At 38.2% G+C, this 23220-nt stretch overlaps 1 protein-coding gene across 1 annotated transcript in view; it reads left to right on the top strand.

Moving 5' to 3' along the window:
* The window catches only part of LOC126174592 (prenylcysteine oxidase 1-like), a 74072-nt gene extending 68876 nt beyond the window's left edge, over positions 1-5196 (top strand). Inside the window, exon 5 of the mRNA XM_049921047.1 lies at positions 3380-5196. Within this exon, the coding sequence (XP_049777004.1) occupies positions 3380-4146 (767 nt within the window). The 3' untranslated portion in view covers positions 4147-5196. The remainder of the gene's footprint in view (positions 1-3379) is intronic.
* Positions 5197-23220: the final 18024 nt, after the last annotated feature.

Consider the following 23220-nt stretch of genomic DNA (forward strand, 5'->3'; position numbering starts at 1 on the left):
TTAAATTCCCATCTTCGGTGTCTCATTCATAGTGTAGTCTTTCTGGGTTCATGACTGTATCAGCATTTATGATTCTGTGAAATTGTGTGTTCTTTTTTAGTTAAACTTGTTTTATGGAGTGCTTTATTCTTACCTTTTGACCACCATGATTTACCTAAACCATTTACTATGGCACTCATATCTATTTCATGAAAGGCAGTTGGATTTAGATGTAAATTACCAATTGCTGTTCCACTATGTTCTCTTGTTCTTGTTGGGATTTTGTTATGGGGACTAACCATAAGTTGGACATTGGCAACTGTCAGACACCTTCAATCAAAGCTATCTGAAAAAAAATCTATAATTGGTTAATCAAGCTTAAAATATATATTTTTGGGGGTGGGTTTGTAGACTGTCAGAATTCACTGTCGTGTGTGTAAATTGCGTTAAAAAGAGAAACTAGAGGAAAATAGAAACTTGTTAGAAAGCATGTTGAAAATGGGTTCTACATTTGTCATTGTATTTCAGAATAAAGAAGAGTGGGCTGGAGTTCTTCAAAAAACAATTCTTCATTTTGGGCAAAATTTCTAATACACAGGGTTAGGCATTTAAAACTGTTTGTTGGAATACTTGTCAAAATACACATAGGATTAAAAAAAGTGATAATAAACGTTGTTCACCTCGAAGAGGAGCATGTATTAACATAACATCCTCAGAGTGGCGGGGGGGGGGGGGGGGGGGGGGGGTGACTTTGAAATCGTTAATAAGAACCCCTATTTTTTATGGCACATTTGGATTTTCTGTGAAAAAATTTGTAACTTTTGGATGAAACATTTCTTTCATTTCATGATAGATGGTGCTGTAATCACCACACATGAAAATGGGATGCCAGTTGTTGCAAAACGGTATTATCTCACAAAAACAAGACATTCAGGTAGGAAAATCAAAGTACATTATTTGATATTTGGGAAAATGCTATCATGTGACACCGGCTACCCTCCCACAATGCATTCTCATGCTACATTTAGTGTTACACAGGAACAATGACATGGACATAGTAGTAATGTGTTCCTTGATTTTGGAGAGTCCCCTTGCCTCTCACTATCTCGGGCTGCTTGATTACTGTGAGTCAACTTGCCTCTCACTATCTAAGGGTGCTCGAACACTGAGAGACCCTTTGCCTCTCACAAGTGTTTCAGTGCAGCAAATGTTTGAAATATTGTTCGTTGTTTCTAATGCATATTGCAACTCTGTGTCTGAACAACAATCCGACATGTGTTATTGTGTCTGGGCTAATGTTTGCACATTCATTGCGAATTTGCTGCCACATATCTTTGGGGGTTGCTGGTACATCCATGTAAACTCTCTCTTTTAGCCATCCCCACAGGAAAAAATTGGCAGAAGTCAAATCAGGTGAACTTGCGGGCCATGATTGAGGGCCTTCTTGTCCGATCCATTGATCCAGGTAGTTTCGATTCAGATCTTCTCGAGCTAGTCATGAATAATGTGCTGGGCATCCGTGATGTTGAAACCACATATCTAGTCTTGTTTGAAGTGGAACATTGTCCATTAGTATGGTAAAACATTATCCGCAATGTTGCTGTGCATTTGACCAGCCAGATTACCTGTGAAGTATCGACCAATTAACTGGGTGCCTAAAATACCGCACCAAATGTTGACACTCCATGGGCATTGACATTCAACTTGCCTTACCCAATGGGGATTCTCCAAGGACCAATAATGCATATTATATTGATTCACTTGACCACAATTCGTAAAATTTGATTCATTGGAGAAAAGTATCTGTGAAATGAAATTATCATTGACTGCCAGTTGTTCCTGTATGCAGTTGCAGAAATTCAGGCAGTTGTGAAAATTGTCACCATGCAGTTCTTGATGCAGCGATAAATGAAATTGGTGTCATTTGTATGCATGCAGTATGCGTAGCACATTTCTTTGTGAAATTCCTGAACCTCGCACAATTTTCTGAGAACAAACGTGAAAATTTGCAGCAACCACAGCTAAAACATTCACTATGTTATTTTCGTCACGGGCCACGGTCGGACTCTTCCTCTAGGTTTAACACTTCTCATTTCAATAAACAGGTGGACAGTACTGTGAAACTTCATTGCAGATTGAACATTTGTATCGGGGAACAGAGTAGCATACCTTTGACAAGCTTCTTCAACATTTCTATGAGCCTCAAAATACGCAGCAATGATATGGACTCTCTCTGCAGTCGTTAACATCATGGAACAATTGCGATGAGATGTCTACAGTCCAAATCATTGAAGTAACGTGCACAGGCTGAGCGTGTGATCAGAGTCTGTGCTTCGTTTGATTGTGGGAGGTGTCACATCATATCATTATCAAAAATATCAAAAAAGACTTCAATTGTCATAATATGATGTGTATTTGTTTGAGGTAGTACCGTTCTGCTACAGTTGTTACCTCATTCTCATGTTTGCTGATTTCAGTGCCATCTCTCATGCAATGAAAGAAATATTTCATTCAAAAGGTACATATTTTTTCATGGGGAATCCAAATATGCAATAAAAAATAGGGGCTCTTATTTAAGATTTCCAAGTAACTCCTCCTGACCCTGTGGGTGATGCATGGGGGGTTGAGCGTTATGTTAATGGATGCCGCTCTTCAATTTAAACAACATATATTACCACTTTTTTTTTAATCTGATGTGTATTTTGCCAAATATTCTGACAAACAGTTTTAAATGCCTCACTCTGTATGTTCAGTTAGTGTACTGTGTTTGCATTTTTGTGCCTGATTATCAAAGGAACAATAACTTTTTAAAATTATTGACCACATGATTCTTAGTACAACATCGGTTTGATGCTGAGTACATTAGTTCAATTTTCTGTTTGGCCACTATAATCTGAATTTTAAGGTAACTTTACTCATCTTTGCAAAAACTATGTTAGTGCACCATCTGTTAACGCTCTCGATATTAATGAGCATGTTGTATCTAAGTCCCGTTGGGATAGAGTTTAATAACAATCTGATAACAAGGCATTCAGTGCACCCTAAGAGGTCTACACTAAAAAAATAAGTGGTGAATAGAATAAACATTTGTTTAGTCAGATTTCATTAATGTTACCTGTCATTGTGCATATGGAAATGTTTTTTAATTTATTTACGTAACAGCTCTTAAGGTTTAGATGGTTTTATTATACGAATTAACCACTGTTAGTTTGTGTGTTTTTGTATTTCATGACTTACGCAAAGGGCTTGAATCAAATTCTGTGGAATTAAATTATGTTCAGGAAAGAAATTACAAAATAGTCTTACGTCCTTTCTTTGACTAAATGTGATCCTTTATAGTTCTTATGTACTTTTCAGTCTAATTATGTGAATGAATTTTTGAATCAGTGAATATTTTCAGGATCTGTTGCTCTTGCTGGGGCTGGTGCTGGTTTGTTCGCAGTTGAAGGTGGGAACTTCAAGTTGCCAGTTAAAATGTTAGATGCTTCTGGTGCTACTTTAAAGAAAGTACATGTGTCATCAATTGAGCTGCTCAATACAGGAAAATATTTAATACATAGCACAGGAAATCATTCCATAAAATATGATGCTGTTATTATGGCCTTTCCATATGCTGAAAACATTAATTCCAATTTTACATTTAGAAATTTCCCTTCTACATTTATATATGAACCCTCTGGTAATTATCATCGTACAGTAAGTACAGTTGTAAAAGGAGAACTCAATCATACATTCTTTGGTTTTGAAGATGCTGCAGATGTTGTTGATGAGATTTTGTGTGTTAGAACTGACTTAGCATTTAATTCAATTGGTAGGATCTATCCTGTAAGTGGTACGCCCAACAAAAAGTCTGATGTATGGAAAGTTTTTTCTCAAGTACCTTTGTCAAGAGAACAGATAGATAGTTTGTTTAAATCAGTAGATAAAATAGTTGTGAAAGATTGGCTGGCATACCCACACTATCGTGCTGATTGGAGGCATGATAAATTTCGAGTACATGATAATCTCTATCATATCAATGCTATAGAATGGGCTGCAAGTGCAATGGAAATGAGCTTGGTTGGTGCAAAAAATGTAGCACTCTCATTTTATCATGATTGGGGAGAACCCATAGTGGAAGCCACTGTTGAAGAAACTGTTAAGCTGAACCTAAAAGTAGATCTGTAGTTCCAAAACAGAGTTTTTATACTCCATGTCATTGTCAGTTATCTACAAATGTCATGAAAAACAAGTTATACTTTGAGTCTCTGTAAGTCCATCTTTATACAGGATGGTCGAGGGACTTTGGCTGTTCATTATAAAAGTTAGATCAGAAATACCTTTAGCTGCCTATATTTCAAATATAATTTTACTTAGGTGACCAGTTTCATAATTGGTGTCCATAGATTACTTTTTTAACAATATGACCCACTGCAGTTAATGAATGAAGGGATCACATTGTTAAAAAAAAAATGATCTATAGGTACCAGTTACTAAATGCAAATTCCTATTTAAATTGTGGGCACGACTGGATTCTTCCTAAATGTGGGTCAAGGGGCTTGAAGATGATGTAGTGAAATGACAAAAGTGGTTGCATAAGTGAAATAAAATTTGAACTGTAGACAGTTGAAGGTGATTCTGAGTTAACGCTTTATAGTTGTAATTTGTGATCCACTTCTGTATTGGGATGGAATTCATTTACTCTTGATAGAGTGCAAATTTTGCGGATCATCTGTGACAAAAGTAAAACTGTGGATCATGCCAGGACTTGAACTGGACATTTGGCTATCACAAGTCCTTTTGTGGCTATCACAAGTCCTTTTGTTTCAGTTGGGGTATGAATAGCTACCCATGAGTCAAATCAGAGCTTCAGTTTTGCCACTAGCTCCTCTCTGTTCCTTCCAAATTCAAAAGAGGCTCACATCTGAAGAAGTGGAGTTTGGAGTGGAGGCAGTGGCAAATTGTAGCCTTGTGGCAGTCTAGGAGTCCCGAAGTCCCTATGTTTGACAACTGGAACAGCCCAGTTCACACAAGACAGTTGTCTGGATTTGAATCCTGGTTTAGTCTACAGTTTTATCTATAATATAATATTATATAACATATGTGTTATGTAACAAAGAAAAGGTCTTAATTTGTTGAACAATATATTATCCACAAAAGTTTGTCAACAGTGTCTCTCACTGTTCATCTCATTTGTATGGTTGTGAAATTTCATAATAAATCACAATGCATAGACTACACCTTATCAGTATTAAAAACTTTAGTATATATATTTTTTAATTTACCACATTGTAATACAACTAACTATGGCTGTGAAAGTCCCACTGAATCGAATTATTCTGGAGTAAGGCTTTCATTGGAATCAACTGATACCAAAAATGGTTTTAAACAGCTGATATCCTACCATAATTAAAAATACTTTTAATTAAGGAAAAAACTCTTACCTTGTCCTTTCATGCCAGACTGATTGCAGAAGGTATGCCTATATTGTCTTTCACACGTTGGCAGGTCTAAACAGCATTAAACATCAAAGAGAACTAACATTTAAAAACTGTTAGCATAATCTTCATTTTTGAGTTGTGATTGGCAAAGACCTCTATAATATTTGGAAAGGGAATACTATTATCTAAGAGAAAAAAAGAGTATAATTATCTGTTTGCATTCTACACTAAAAGAAATTGCAACACTCTGAAGGATCAATAAATTAAATTTATACTTAAGAATATTTGTGTTTTTCCTGAAAACCAGCGACAATTATTGTGACAACACAGGATGTGTGACAAAGTCCAGGATGACAAATTTTCACCAGTTTTAAATGTGTATTTTGTTATTGTCAGTATACATTAATAATATAGCATCTGCAACATCAGCCTTCAGTACAGAAATAAATGACTCACAATAAGAATTTTTGTGCTGCGTATTGTGTTACAGTAATGGAAATTCCAGATGGAAACAATAAACAAAAATCTGGAAAGGCAAACACTTGTCTATACCTGATGAACATATGTTGCATAGAAACAGGTAATAGCACAGAGACTATAGTATCTTGTGCACTACACCCAAGTGCTCCTACCCATAATCACAGTGGCACTCAAGGAAAGCATTTTTTGTTTATCGTAGTCAGCATCAAATACTGAAAATAATTTGGAGAGATATATTTTGATAAGTACATAAGCCATGGGTTAAATTTATTAACATATATTAATACCATGAAACAATATATGCAGTTATGTCAAAATTGTAACAGTGACTGACTAGATTAGACTAAATTGATGTAAATATATTACATCACCACAAACCTGGGTCAAATTTACAAAGCACTTGGCAGCTGTTCCTCTCCAAAACATGGGACCTCATCCCACATCACTGCCATACTCACCTGTGATGGCCATTGGGGTTATGCAGAACTGTGATTCATCGCAGTAAAATATTGTCAACAAAAAATTGGACCAACTTAAATTATTCACTTGCTAGTATACCAGTTCCACTTGAATATCATTACACTGAATAACATATCTAATACATCAACAGGTCATAGAAATTCAATTCTTCTCCCAATTGCTATAAGAAGTTTTGGCACAGCTGGACAAAATGCCTCACTAAGTAGAAATATAGTAACTTATATTTTTCAGATATTGGAAGCATTTTACCAACAGTACCAATAAAAGATTTTAATTTGTTTAATATTTCTTAAGTTGTCACATACACCAACAAAAGTGCCAACTTGTAGACTACTTTATTTTATCAGACATTTAAAATATCTGCCTTAGTTTCCTAATTATTTGGTTTGATAATATCCTTGTTCACTTCCCTACCCTCAGTATGAATCTTCTATACTTGCTTATAAGGGAGACAAGGTAGTGGCATAATAAATAATCTGTGAATGAAGCACTGTTCTGAGTAAATGCAACCAACATTGAAACAAAAAAAGACATTGTAATAAATAAATGATGAAATTATCTGAGTCATTAGACCACATCATTGACATCCACTATAACACGGTCAGCTAAGAATGTAAAGATCAACTGGGATACAACTGATGTGTCAGCAATATTATTTGTATTTCCCCTCTCTTTAAGCACCTGTTTCATTATTTACCCAATGACAAAAGCTCACCAATAGCTAGAGGATTTTTACTCAGTAATTACACTTTTGTAAGTGCACATGACTCTCTCTTTTCCCAGTGTTTAGTCAGTCAGTGGAACCCTGAAGAAGATCCCACCAGACAGATTGAAACATCATTCATTAAAGAAGTTTAAAGACAAATGTGATGCAGGCTAATGACACAGAAGATTTTATCATTAATGACAACCACCACATAAGCCTGCAGATTTAATACAGGTATAAATAAGCATAAAAATAATACATTTACAAAAGAAAATCTGAGTATACACTGCGTGAAAAAAAAGTGAAGCATATAGAAGGGTATGATGAAACAAAATGAAAATCCATCAGTCGAGAAGTTATGTGATGTTATTTTTGTGCACTATAAGCGCTTATTACTATGACGTTGCATCCCCACTGACTTGGGGTATGCAGGGAAGAATGTTGTATCTTCTCCTGAAGCAAGCTGGCCTATTACATCTGTTGTAATTGATCCTCAGTATCATGGAACTGGGACAGAATTGACATCTGAGCTGGTCCTACACACGTTCTGTTTGGTAACAGACCTGGAATCTTACTGGCATAGGAATACCTCAGCCTCATGCAGATAGGTCATAGAGACAAGTGCAATGTGTGGACGAACATTGTTATGTTGATAAATGACACTGTTACTGTCACACAAGAGGCAGCACATGAGGGCACAGGGTGTTTGTGAGTTACCATTGTACCATCAGAGTTCCTTCAATGACTACCAGCTAAGAGCTGAAGTCATACCTAATGGCTCCACACAGCTTTGGTAATTAAAACAGGTATATGTATGACACATATCCTCTCCAAAACACTGGAAGAATTGGACCTCTCCTCAGGTCACCAACATACTTGCTGATGATGGTCAGAACTGTGATTCATCACTGAACACAATGCAGTGCCATTCATCAGCAGTCCGTGTATCCAGTGATGGCACCGATTCAGATGCAGCTGTTTGTGTTGTGTTAATGACAGTCTATGAAAATGATGATAATCCCATTGTCCAGCTGCTGCTAGTTTTTGTCCAATGCTGCAGGATGACACAGACTGTCACAGGGATTCTATTTCTTGTTCACAGGTAGCTGTGTTCTCAGGTGGCTGGTGTAGATTTGAAGGGTTTAAGATGTGATTGGCGCACAATAAGATGATCTTCCCTTGTTGTGGTCAGATGTGATCAACTGGAACCTTGACGAAAAGTATGTTTGCCCTTATGTTCCCATGCAGTGTAACATTGGGCTGCTGTCACATCTGAATGCCCCACAAATCTGTATATTGCACACTTCTACCAACTGGCCAAGTGGAGACCGACAATGAAGCCCCCTCTCAAATTCTGTCAGGTGCTGAGAATATTAGACAACATTGCTGTATCCTTCACAGTGATCACTCAACATCTGATGCTCTTCACATCCCTTATATACCCTAGAGGGCCTGGTAACAAGACTGATACTCTGTGCTGTTCTTGCAGCAGAGAATTGAATCATAATCATTTACCTACCAGTTGACATTGACATTCAACCATGTCTTCTAGGTGCTTCACTGTTTTTTTTGTCTGACAGTGTATACAGCAAATAATGAAACCTAATGAACAAGGGATCATAAACAATCTTGATGAAAGTTGCAGGTGTGTAGAGGGCGAAAAACAGCACAATAGATTTTTTTTTGTTTTTGCCCAATTTCACTCTTAACGGTACATCCAGAAAGGTAATTTGATGTATTAGCTTTGGAGGGAATATCTTCAAAACAATGTCACATAAAAATGTTTCTTGTATAAAAGTTGAATGCAGTTAACATTCTTAAAAACTATGTTGTCAAATTTTGTAATAATTTGAAACTTCACAAAGCATCCCACCACCATTAATTAATTTTTAAAAATAAAAACTTTTTTATAGCAAATTAATGAAGCTTTCAAGCTATTTACATCCATTTGCAATAAATCTGGTTTGTGGAATACCACTTCTAGAAAATAAGCCATACACAATGTGCTGTCAGAGTATTTTCAGCATACCTAATTAAAATATCTAAACATTCATTACTAGTCAAGCTATTTATTTTACTTATACTTGTTTTATGTTTTAAGTTGTTATGTTGTACATTCATGTTTGCTTGATTTTGTTTTATGGTTTCACATGCACATATTTTGTCAACTGAAAATAATAAGTAACTCTAATTACAAAATAAATACAATATGATAATCCGTAAATAAATGTTTGAAACACAATGTTTTCTTACACCATGCACGAAAGAATGATTTTCTTCACATTATATACATGACTGAGAACATAATATAAAATAAAATTCCCCCATCTCTGCACATCCGCCAGTTTTATCAAGATCATTTACTGACACCTGGGAATGTTCCCTTGTCAGCTGTGCTGACAATATAACTACAGCAACATTTTTGAGACCGTCAGTAACAGAGCATTGGCAGTGGTGGGGTGGAAATGAGGGAGGAGAGGAAGTACTATTTCCTTGCTCCTGTCATCACTTCACTCAGGCATTCTTCTGAGGTACGTATTGTATGTACACAGTGAAGCTTGTCAGGAACTCTTGTGACACCAGTAAGCAGCCATTGACATTGTCTGTACTTCGTCATTTTCTTGTCAGTAAAACTAAGTTGTGATTCTTCCTTATTGAACAAGATATTGAGGTCAGTTTTCCCAATGTATTCATACAATAAGTCCAATTTCCATTTTTAGGTGTTGAGAAATATGTCTATGTAAAAACAAGATTCCAGGGCACTGACACTTACACATTGAAGGCATCATACTGATATATTTTGTATTTACATTTTTGTGTGTTCCTTCCAATTTAGTGGACTGTTACTACTCATACCCAAACATGTAAAATTGTAACCATTTACAGAAAGGTCATGCATTGGTTTTCCATATTAAAACTGGCATCAGTAATCATGGAATAGATGTGACAACAAGGATTACTAAAATACAAAGGGCAAGGAAACAAATAGAAAGATGTGGATGCCCTGTAAGGTGGATAAGGAGGCAGTTATAGCATATCTCAAAGAGGAACAGTGGTTGTCAATCTTTATTGCTCAAGAGCTAATACTGACATTGTGAGATGGACCTCGGGCCACATCTGTACTGTGATACCAGTAAGCAACCATTGACATTGCCTGTACTTTGTCATTTTCTCATTAATTGATAACCTACATAAATTAGTATGTTAAGAGCTCCCACTGGCTTAACTACAACAAGAGTGTGATAATTTGGCTGAAAGCCCGAGTACTGATCATTAGACATTGATATCATTCACCACAATGTGTGTCGACTTTTCAGATTGCTACCAACCTCAGGAACCCCAAAACTGTGACAATGTAATTGCTTGATGAATTGTTGTTGTGTTGTCTATGTCAGCTGATGATTAACTGATTAATAACAGTAACTGTGCTTATATTTCAGTGCATTATACAATATGACATAAGATCACTACAAGTAAGTGCTCCATTTGAAGATGACCATCTCTGAAATTCACATTCACGAATCCATCTCACTTCAGTACCAAAATTTTTACCATAGCAGCTAATCAGTATGAATCACACATTCCTGTGAGTTGTCAGTACTGGAAGACAAACGATGAAACATTCCCAGGCTCACATATTCTAGCCCTGTATTAGCTACACTACTTACCCTCCTCTCCCTGAGGTAAGCAGCCAACCTAGATCAGGGCCGAATTCACCAGTGTCAGTTTCATCTGTCTGTAACTATTTTTGTTTGTTACTGAAAAGGAAAACTACTCCCTCACAATGCTCTTATGTTGAAGTTTTTGGTTTTGGCTGTTAGTTGCTAGAAGCATATTGTAACAAAATATGAATGTACAGAATATCAGACCAACTGTGTGAGTGAATTGAAGAGTTTCTTGCAAACAGGACACAGCATGTCATTCTCAATGGAGAGAAATCTTCAGAAATAAAAATAACTTTGAGCATACTCCAAGGGCGTATTATAGGGTCCACTAGTTTTCACATTAAGTAAGGAGTTCAAATGAAAATATTGAAATATTGTAACAATCAAACTGTTAAAATTTGCATTTTCTGCTTTGGAATAATGTAGTGAGACCTCTAGGAATGTGAATGTATAGTGTTGTCATCTCTCCCTAAAAAATTCAAAGCTGTGTCCTCAACAGGCAAGGTGATGCTCACTGTCTTTTCCGACATCTGAGGTCTGATATGCAACAAATTTCTTGAATCCACAAAAACCATTAACAGTGACATGTACCCTGACACACCAAGTAACCTGCACAAGTTCATCAAGAGCAAACGACCTGGGATGCTCGTGGAAGAAGTGATTCTGCTCCACAATAATGCGTGTCCACAAATCTCCAAAGTCGGACAAAGTGTAATGGCCAAGTTAAGGCCAAACCTGTCATCCTGTGATTTCCATGTGTTTGGTCCACTAAAAAAAGAACTCAAAGAGAGCACTTCAACTTGGATGTTGAAATGAAGGACACAGTGGAGGACTTGCTTCCGTCACAGCCATAGGGATTCCGGGAACAGGGAATCCTTCGATTTGTGAAACAGTGGGATAATTGTCCTCTGACATCTGTTAAGTACTTTTGAATGAAGACTTCAATTACACCAACAGTGTTGTTTTGTACCAATTCTTTTGAACACCTCTCATACATAAATGATACAACATCGGAAAGTTCCACAAGGATTTTTGCGGATGGTATTGTGTACAGAGAAGTCGCAACTCTAGGAATTGTATTCGCAGTAATTTTTAAATCTGTTGAACCAGACAAAAACATTTGACTGGCTCATAAAATTATCTCCAAAAGCTGTTTTTAATAGTTCATGAGTCTCAGAAGCTGATTTCCTGGTTTTAAAACAAAATTTCACACAAACTCGTTGCTACATTTTTACGTCCATTTTCATGCAGACTGAATCCGGCAACAAACCCTAACAGACCCGCACTCAACCAGCTGCCACAACGAACTGAACAAAGGAAACGCAGTTTCCTGTCAGAGGGTGTTCAAGGACAAGGCAATGACTCACTCCCCATCCTCCATGCACCTGCCCGCCAAACCAGTAAGCAGTAGTGGACCCATTCTTAAAACTTTCCAACTCCACCACATATGTTATGACAGTAATTTGGTTTACAAAATATGTTCATGCAGTCATGTGTTAGGAATAACATATTTGTGAGTACAGGAGCCATCTTAAAAATTATGATGAATTAAGCAGTTTTTTAATAAACACCTTAATTACTTAGTGAAGGGTGTCATTCTGTTCATAAAAATTAGGGCAACAAAAGGACAACTGGAACCTAATAAGTACAATTGCTAAATCTCCAATGGAAAATCTAGGTAGGTTTTCTGGTAGATTAATTAGTTTTGGGAAAATCAAAATATGGTACTATAAATTCTCAATACCAGTCTCTCTGAATGATGTCAATATGTCCTAAATAACATTAGCTCACTCATAGTCCAGTGCTGCATACTGTAGTAATAAGTTCAATTGTTAGTCTCTTTCAGTTAACTGGTTTTCCCATAAAACTAGAAACACTAATGGGATCAACATGTTGAAAATTACAATCTGAATAATAAATCTAAGTGAGACATAGTCACATTAATGTTTTGATAAATTCAGGTTCATACTATATATGCACTATGTAGATACTTAGATAAAATGTGAAAAATGAGTAAAGAAAAAAATTATTATTACCAGGAGTCCAATCATAGCAGATTTAATAGTTCCAGCTTGCTCTGTTATAAGTGCTGTCCCTGTTCAAATGTCATACTACTGCAAAGATTATTGATATAGGTATTACTGTAAGTGGGATTCAGAAGCAGCAGAAATCACTAAAAAAGCTACAGTGCTTGAAGGAACTTCCTTTCAGATTCCATACAGAATTAGCAGCTGAGCTAGTTCCCATTTCAATAATAATGTATCATAGATCACTCTCACAAAAAACTGTGCTCAATCGCTGAAAGCAAGCACAGGCCACACCTGTCTACAGGAAGTGTAGCAGAAAGGATCCACATAACTGGCAACCAGTCTCACTGAATTTTTTGAGTTATAGACTCCTGTAACATACTCTGAGCTTAAACATAATGTGGTATCTCAAATGGAATAATGTTCTTCTTTCCAACTAGCATGGATTCTCAAAACATTAATAATGAGAAACCCAAATCCTGTTTTTCTCACATGACCTCCTGACAGTCATAGATCAAATCATTCAATAGGGTGTAGTATTTCTTGACTTCCATAAAGCATTTGACATGACACACATCAATGATTATTATCCTAAGTACAATCACATGGGGTATCAAACAAAATTTATGGCTGGACTGATAATCTCTTGGGAGGAAAGATGCTGCATTTTATCTCGAAAGGGGAGTGATTGACTGCAATAGAAATAATGCCCCAGGGAAGCGTATTGGGATCCTTGCTGCTCTGGTATACTTATGACCTAGTGGACAAAATTAACAGAAAGCTCAGAATTTTAGCAAATGCAGTGATCTATAATGAAGTAATATCAGAGATTTCCAGTCCACACATAGAAAATGTTGTGGGGAAACCAAAAATCAAAGACAGCATTTTATTGGCATAAAACTTAGAAAATGCTGCAAATCTACTAGAGATACTGCCTACACTATGCTTGCCTGTCCTCTTTCGGAGTAAGGCATTTTTCTTGCCGTGAGATCTTTTCACACAGTTACAATTGTCAACTTTCTACTGTGAGTGCCAAAACATTTTATTGACTCTCACCTACACAGGGAGAAATAACCACTATGAAAATATAAGAGAAATCAGAGCTTATGCAGAAAGATTTTGGTGTTTGTTTTTTCCACATGCTATCAGAGAGTTGAATGATACAGAAATAGTCTGAAACTTGTTCTATTAACCGTTTGCCAGACAGTTAAGTGTGAATTGTAGAATGTATATGTTGCAGCAGAATGGAATGAAGCAAAATTTGGAGCCAAGAACAGCATGCCAGGAAATGGAAATTGGCCACTGCCAGCTGTTGCCCCTGCTTGATCAGCACCCCTCAGTAGCAACAAGACGTTTCCATGACATCATTCCAGGCTTCAATGACCTGAGCCATCCTTCCAGAAACCACTTAGCTTGACTGACTACTGCGTCATCGATGTGTGCTGCCGTTTGCAACAGCTGTCACGGAAATTGCCTTTGCTTCATATCATTCAGAGTGACATACAAACACAGCCACTACTATCAAATCAGCAGGGAATAGCAGTGTTTAAACTCCTCCCAGACCAGCCATATCACTGTTGAACAGCTGGGCACCAATGTGACATGCAGTCCATGTTGTTCAGCACTGTGTGCCTGTGTCCATTCATGCGAATGGACAGTTTGTTGCTGGTCATTCCCACATAGAATGCGTCACAGTGTAGGCAGGTCAGTTGGTAAATCACATGGGTGCTTTCACACGTGGCTCTGGCTTTGATCGTGTACACCTTCCGGGTTACAGGACTGGAATAGGTGGTGATGGGAGGGTGCATGGGACAGGTTTTACACCGGGGGCGGTTACAGGGGTAGGAGCCAGAGGGTAGGGAAGGTGGTTTGGGGATTTCATAGGGATGAACTAAGAGGTTACGAAGGTTAGGTGATTTACCAACTGACCTGCCTACACTGTGATGCATTCTATGTGGGAATGACCAGCAACAAACTGTCCATTCGCATGAATGGACACAGGCAGACAGTGTTTGTTGGTAATGAGGATCACCCTGTGGCTAAACATGCCTTGGTGCACGGCCAGCACATCTTGGCACAGTGTTACACCGTCCAGGTTATCTGGATACTTCCCACTAACACCAACCTGTCAGAACTCCGGAGATGGGAACTTGCCCTTCAGCATATCCTCTCTTCTCGCTATCCGCCAGGCCTCAATCTCCGCTAATTTCTAATTTCAGTTTGCCGCCGCTCATACCTCACCTGTCTTTCAACATCATCTTTGCCTCTGTACTACCGCCCCGACTGACATCTCTGCCCAAACTCTTTGCCTTTACAAATGTCTGCTTGTGTCTGTGTATATGCAGATGGATATGTGTGTGTGTGCGAGTGTATACCTGTCCTTTTTTCCCCCTAAGGTAAGTCTTCCCGCTCCCGGGATTGGAATGACTCCTTACCCTCTCCCTTAAAACCCAAATTCTTTTGTCTTTCCCTCTCCTTCCCTCTTTCCTGACGAGGCAACCGTTGGTTGCGAAAGCTAGAATTTTGTGTGTATGTTTGTGTTTGTTTGTGTGTGTATCGACCTGCCAGCGCTTTTGTTTGGTAAGTCTCATCATCTTTCTTTTTAGATATGTGTGTGTGTGTGTGTGTGTGTGTGTGTGTGTGTGTGTGTGTGTGTGTGAATCAAATATTGTAACATTTATTGCTAGATTTCAGAAATAAAATGTAAGTAATATAGTATTAATCCTCATTTATTTAATAATATTTGTAAAATGAAATAAATGGCAAGAATACTTACCAGAGAACGTTATGTGAAATCTAGTGTCACAATTGTTCTCTGTTAAGTATACTTACCACCCCATAGGACACCATGCATTTTGAAAATCAAAAAATGAGTATGTTATACAACCAACCTCTTGTAATGGATATGAAATAAAAGTATTTCTACACATCTAGAATGTTCTGGACACTGCTGCCTTGCATATATGAGACAGAGGCAGATACTTATACCGTCACATCCCATACTACTACATTTATTGGGTACAGCTGATACACTCCAGGCCACAACAAGATCTGAGAATGTATGCTTATATGCAAGCTGCTGTGCATATTGGTACAGACATGGTACACAAGAGATATTTTTGACGCTAAAATATATTGTGGTCACAGAGCTTGGTAGTGTGTTTGGTGGTCACCACCACCACCAGTAGGTGTGCATATACAACCTGACATTAAGTCTGTAGAAAACGTAGAATAAGAGAAAAACAATCACTTGGCTATAGTGGACTGACGTGTGGCACATAGACACACATAACAGAAAACAAAGTTTATAAGATTTTGAGCTCTGGCTCTTCATCTAGTAAAAAGTACATGTACTCACTCACGCAGCCACATAGACACCCAATTGCACACCACTGCAGCCATAGTAGTGTGTGTCTGGTTGTCTATGTGGTGGTGGTTGTATGTGTACTTTCCAGTAGGAAAGGAAGCAATTGCAGCAGTGGGTGTGTGTGCACATTCTACTAGATAAAAGACCCTGAGCTTGTGTGTGTGTGTGTGTGTGTGTGTGTGTGTGTGTGTGTACACATTCTACTATAAAAAAGAGCCCGAGCTCAGAAACTAGTGAATACTGTTCTGTGTTATGTATTTCAATGCATCACGCATCAGTCTGTTATAGGTGGGTGGTTATCTTTCCCTTATTTTATGTATTATTTCACCCAAGAATTTCCATTGTTACTATAAAGCCTGTAGAGTTTAATAACATTCAAGAGATGGAGGATGAAATGTTGGAGGAAAATCATTGATCTTAACAATAATGTTAACAGGAATCTTTACTGGTCTCCCTGTTAAACAAACTGCGCTATCTTGCTTGATCCCTGCCTGTAGAAGAGAAGGAAACTACATGAGAGAGAAGTTAATGAGATATTGTTATAACAGACAAAATGAATGAACCATGGAGAAGGTGGATGGGGATAACTAAAGTATGGAAGGTTGGAAATACAGAGAGGAAAAAACTAAGATAAGAGTTAGGAACTGTCTCAAACACCACTGCATAACTAATATTTTTTCCATTCTCGTAAAAGCAATGAGTTAAAATTAACTTCAGGCAGTCTCTATTTATATGTACCTTGGAAACAAATGGCATTTCAAACTCAAATATTCACATTAGATCACATCTGTTTGCTTTTAATTTACAAGGTTTTCAAAGCTGGATTCTATCATTTCATTTATGTGATTTACAAGGAAAACAATTTCTCCTGGTTACAGAACCAGATTTATTATTATTTTTTAATAAATAAGTTACAAATCATGATGTTTGGGTAAAGCAGGTGATAGACTTCGGTTTATTGGTAGAATAATGGGGAAGTGCAGTCAGTCTACAGGAGACTGCTCACGTATCACTCGTGCGACTGGTTCTAGAATATTGCTAACTGTGTGGGACCCACACCAAATAGGTCTAACAGGTGATATTGAATGTATACAGAGAAGAGCAACATAAATCGTCACAGGTTTGTTTAGCCATGGGAGAGTGTCACAGTGATACTGAAGGAACTGAACAGGAAGACTCTTGAAGATAGATTTAAATTATCCTGAGAAACTCTATTAATGAAGTTTCAAGAACTGGCTTTAAATAATGGTTCTTGGAATATACTACAATCTCCTATGTATTGCTCACATAGGGATTGTGAGGATAAGATTATAATAATGCACAGAGGCTTTAAACAATCATTCTTCCTGCGCTCCATATGTGAATGGAACAGGAAGAAACCCTAATAACAGGTACATGGGGACATATCCTATGTTACGCACCTCACAGTGGTTTGCTGAGTACAGATATAGATGTAGATTTGTGAATTCAGCCAAGCAGCTACACTGATTTTGTTGAAAGATTACCTTTTTATCTGAGGAATTTTTATTCACAAAGTCCCATACTGAAGGAGCTGGAGCAATACCATATTCTCATCATAGAGCATTTTCTGCTATTTTCACTACAACATATTAGCCTTTTCTTAAATGTTATAGATTTTGGTGTAAAAAGCTCGCATGTGTGTGTATGAATTTCCACCTTGACAAATTAGATAAATCTGCCGATTAGTCTGTGTGTTTTTCCCAAAGACTGATACACCTCCAGTACCTTCTAAATCTACTTCTACATTATTATGGATCACGAGGGAAAGATGGTTCATAGATACAAGAACATCCTTATTGCTGTTTGTTTGCAATCATTGGACTTTGAAGCTACTAATATCAATGACAAGTGAAATGAACACATCACTCAGTGTTACCCAGTGTGCCAACCTCTGGCATGGTACAAAGGAAATAGTGCTGAGTAGGCATCAGCACTGTGGCTGCTGCATAAGGGAAGGCTCACATGTCCTGGCTCATGTCAGGCTGACCCAGCATAGTTGCTCCGTGATATGGGACGTAAAAGCGCCTAGTTACTACCCAACCAGGGTTGGTGGTGACTAGACCCCCACATTATAGTCCTGAGAAGGCCAGGATACTCGGGCAGTAGACAGAGGTTTGCAACTTGGTGACAGCAGAGGTGTCAGTGTCAGAGATGTAGCACTGAACAACATGCACTGCACATCACATTGCTGCCCAGCTGTTTGACGACGATGGCTGGTCTGGGACGAAATTAAATTCTGCTGTTCTCTGTTGAACCATTCCTGATCCAGGTTATCACTTACACTAGTAGTGTACAATGCAAGATTCTCAGCAACCTTCTCAGAGTAAATTTTAGAGATGTCTTCATCTCTGAGAAGGTTGCTGAGAATCTTGCATTATACACCCCTAGTGTAAATGATAACCTGGCTCAGGAATGGAACACTTGTAGGGGTGCAGTCATTGAAGCAGCAGAAGAAGTGCTAGTGAAAGAAGGAAAACAATTGAGGAATTCCTGGTTTAATGAAGAATGTAAGAGAATAAGTCAGGAGAAAAATCTGGCATACACGTAAATGCTTGAGAAATCATATACTTGTTTAGCGGTAAGGAATTATCAAGATAAAAGGAAAGAGGAGAAGAAACTCGGCGAAAGAAAAGGGAATGGGAAAGAAAGCAGATTGAAGAAATGGAGACTACTGGAAAAACAAATGACGATAGAAAATTTTATCAGAAAATTAATAGTGAAAGAAGAGCATTTAAGCCACACATCAACCTGTGTAAAAGTAAAAATGGGACACTACTAACTGATGACCAAGAGGTATTGGAGCATTGGGTAGAGTATTTCAGTGTGCCCTATCGAAGATATCCCAGTCACTCCAGAAAATGATGCCATAGTAGCTCCCCCTTCCCAAGGAGAAGCGAACAGAGCAACTACCCAATCTGAACTACTGAAAGCTGGAGGAGCTGAGCTAAATCATAGGATATACAAGATTGTGTACCTCATCTGGGAAAAGGAAGAGTTACCAGAAGAATGGAATGTAGGGATAGTGTGTCTGGTGCATAAGAAAGGAGATCTATTTAAATGCAACAACTACAGAGGCATAACACTTTTAAATATTGTATATAAAGTACTATCAAATATCCTGTTTAGTAGACTTTCACCTGTAGCAGAAGACATTATTGGAAGCTATCAATGTGGGTTCAGACCAGGAAAGTCAACTGTAAACCAGTTATTTACTCTCCGGCAAATAGTAGAAAAGACCAATGAATTCAATGTTGGTGCGCACCATCTTTTCATTGACTTTAAATCTGCATATGACACAATAAACCAGGCCAAAATTTATGTGCCAATATGGGAATTTTGAGTGCCTGGAAAATTGGTGCGTTTAGTAGAGGTCACCCTAAAGTATGCCAAGTGTAACGTGCGAGTGCAATCAAGGCTATCACCTCAGTTTCCCACACAAACTGGACTAAGACAAGGAGATGGTCTTTCCTGCTTCTTTTCAACCTGGCACTTGAAAAAGTGGTACATGAATCACGTATCCAGAGTAGAGGAACTATCTACTATAAGTCTGTACAATTGCTGGGATATGCAGATGACTTGGATTTAATGAGCAGAACAAAGTGCATTTTCGGCTCTAAAGCTGAGTGCAGAGAAGATGGGCCTGAGAATTAATGAAGGAAAGATGAAGTATATGTATAATGGCACTAACCAATCCTTACAGCCCACAATAACCCTTGATGGAATGACATTTGAGCGAGTGAAATGTTTCACCTGTCTGGGCTCAAAGATAGGAGCAAATGGCACCATCTTTATTGAAATTATGGCTCGCATAAGTGCTTCTAACCGATGCTACTTTGGAATGTTGCGACATTTGAAATCCAAGCTTGTATCACAAGCGACTATGTGCTGACTCTACAAAATGCTGATACGCCCAGTACCTACTTAGGGCTCAGAAACATGGAAAATTATGAAGCAGAGTGAAAACAAACTGAGATCACATGAAAGAAGTATACTGAGGAGGATTTTTGGACCTGTATATGGAGAAGGACAAGCAATGATGAAGTTTATGACTGCTACAAGGAGGATGATGTGGTAAAGTTTATAAAGCTGTGCAGACTGAGATGGGCTGGACATGTAATGTGACTCGATGATAGATACAGCAAGGAAAGCCTGCTGCAGTGAACCTGGAGGAAGAAGAGCAGGACGACGACCTAGGTTGAGATGGAGTGACGAGGTTGGAGAGGATGCTGCCAGAGTCGGTTGCCATAACTGGAGGTCCACGGCAAAGTCCAGAGAGGAATGGCAGAAAATTGGTGAGGAGGCCAAGTCCCATCCTGGGACGTAGTGCCAATGGAAGAAGAAGTAGTTCTCAGCTGACTTTGTGAGAGTGGCTGTATTTGTATGTTTCTCCAAATGATCTGGAATAGAGGTATTGGCCGATGCAGCTGCTGTAACTAGCAGAATGTGTCAATGACATGGAAGTCATTCAAGCCAGAGTGTCTTTTTGAATGCTTGCCCCAGGGCATTAACACCAAGAACAGTGTCACGGAAATGTCTTGCTGCTGCTGAGGGGTGCTGTTCAAGCAGAGGCAATGGCAAGCGGCAGCTGATTGCCTTTTCCTGGCATGCTGTTCTTGGCTCCGATTTTTGTTTGAGTCCCTCTCATTATGATCCCTTCCTCTTAAGAAAAAGCTGGTCTACTGGTTTCCATTGCAAACTGGCTGTAATATAAGCCTAATTTATTTACAGATGTTTACACTTCTTGGCCCTGACTTCATTCACTGTAACACTGGGTCCTTTTCACTATTTACTTTTATTTTCCAACCACACTAGCACTTGCCTCCACACAGAGGTTTTATTCATTGTTAACTCTGTCCTTGATCAGATTATTCCTCATTGGTGAGCAGATTTTGACTCCATTACATGGGATGGAGCAGGTAGCAGAATGGCATGTGACCTGGTTTGCTCTTATCTACTCCTTCTTGTATCACCTTCTACAAGTTTACCCTAATAACTTACTAACTATTGTTAATGACAAATAAGGAGAATACATGTACTATGGGCTAAAACCCTTCCTACATCTATGAGGAACATAGCTGATCTATGCAAATACAATGGTAATTCCCCAGACATTGTGACTGGGGCATCTATCCTAACTCCCATAACATTACTCTTTCCATTTTTTATTAATTCCTCTCATTGTGAAAGACGTATCCAGTGACAACACTAACTCAGCTACATGTGCTATACCACACCCAGCTGTATTGTATAGTAATCTCATAATTTTCTGAGCTGTAGGTGCTGTACTTGCCCCATCTGTCCTACCCAATACTGCTATAATTCTTCCCTGACTACAGATACTATAACAGCTCCACCTGTTTTGTATTGAAAAAGGTACTTTTAATTCCTTTACTCCCAAAGTCCTTTACTCCCAAATACTTATTTGCTCTTTCAGACTCTTCAAACTGCTCAACATCTTTCCATCTTGATTTGTCTCTTGTTGATCATACATTTTTTCCCTTACTTACGACCAAGCCATGTGCAGCCACTTCACATTCCAGAACTACATAGTTCTCCAGCAAATGTTCTGTATTTCTCCCAACCATGGCTATGTCACCCGCAAATGCCATACTCAGAGTCATCCTGTTGAAAAAATTATCATTTGTTTTGCTTGGTAGTTTTCGCAGACAGTCTCCAGAGCCAAGTTAAATAATGTTAGTGTTGCTTCAGCCCTTGAAAGATTGATAAATTATTGGAACACTTGCCATAAACCTTTATTTTGTACTTATGTTGCTTAAGGTCATTTTCATGAGTCTTATTAGCTTTCGTGGTATCCCCAGCTCTCATAACACCTTGAAAAGACCATCTCTGTTGACACTGTCATAACCTTGGTTTGGTTGTTTGGGGAAGGAGACCAGACAGCATGGTCATCGGTCTCATCGGATTAGAGAAGGATGGGGAAGGAAGTCGGCCGTGCCCTTTCAGAGGAACCTGTCATAACCTTCTTCAGAATCCACATACAATTGATGGGCCATTATATTGTACTAATAACACTTTTCCATTATTAGTCTATGGGTGAGCATTTCATTTGTTGCTTCCCTTTCCTTCCTAAAACAGCACTGTTATTCCCCAATAATGGCTTCTGCATATGGTCATAGTTTCTTGTTCAGTATCCTAGCCAGTATTTCTTGGGCAGCATTCACCAGGGCTATTCCTCTGTGGTTACTACAGTTTATTTGACTGCCCTTGTTATGTATTGGTATAATGATGGATGTGTTCCAGTTTGTTGGCATTTTTTGAGTACTCCATATTTTCTGAACCAGTTGATACATTTTCTTTAATCTCTCTATGCCATCATACTTAAAAAAAACTTCACTTGGTATGTTATCTTCCCTCACAGTTCTATAGTTCCTCATCTCCTTAACAGCTACAATCACTTCTTCCAATGTTGATTCCCCTCCATCATCATTGCTACCAGCTTGCTACACCTGTGCCTCCTCTTAAAATTCGTGCATTTCCCCAAATTTCAACAGTTCTTTAAAATATTCTTTTCATCTTTCTATGATTTTAGATTCATTTCCAATCAACTTTCCTTCTTTAACACTGCATATTGTTGTTTGAGGCTATCATCCTTTTTTCCCTCTCTTTCATTCCCTTTTCACTTCTAAATTCCTCGATATCTTTCAGTCTGTTTTTCTCAAATTCTCTCTCTTTCCTTCTGCAAATAATTTTTGCATTCCATCCCATTTCTTCATAATTCTGTCCGGCAGCCCATGTACATCACTGGAGCATCTAGTTCCTTGCACTATTTCGTTCATCATCTTCTCACACTTATCATAGTACCACCCACTTCGTCTTACTCTGTTTTCCAGTTCCAGCTTGACTCTCATCATCTGGTTATTGTTCTTTTCATTAGTTGCCAATGCTCTTCAGGTCTAGCTTTATCCTCAATAACAACCACACTCGTCCCTTCATCCATATCTCTTGGGAATTTTGCTCGTTTCCTCTCAATGGTAATGATTGGGTCCACATTATACTTCCTATCCCTTTATATGTGATTGTAGGTTTCTGTTGATATCCTCTGCCTATACTTGAT

Source organism: Schistocerca cancellata, chromosome 1 (genome assembly GCF_023864275.1).
Source record: "Schistocerca cancellata isolate TAMUIC-IGC-003103 chromosome 1, iqSchCanc2.1, whole genome shotgun sequence".
In the NCBI taxonomy this organism is placed as follows: domain Eukaryota; kingdom Metazoa; phylum Arthropoda; class Insecta; order Orthoptera; family Acrididae; genus Schistocerca; species Schistocerca cancellata.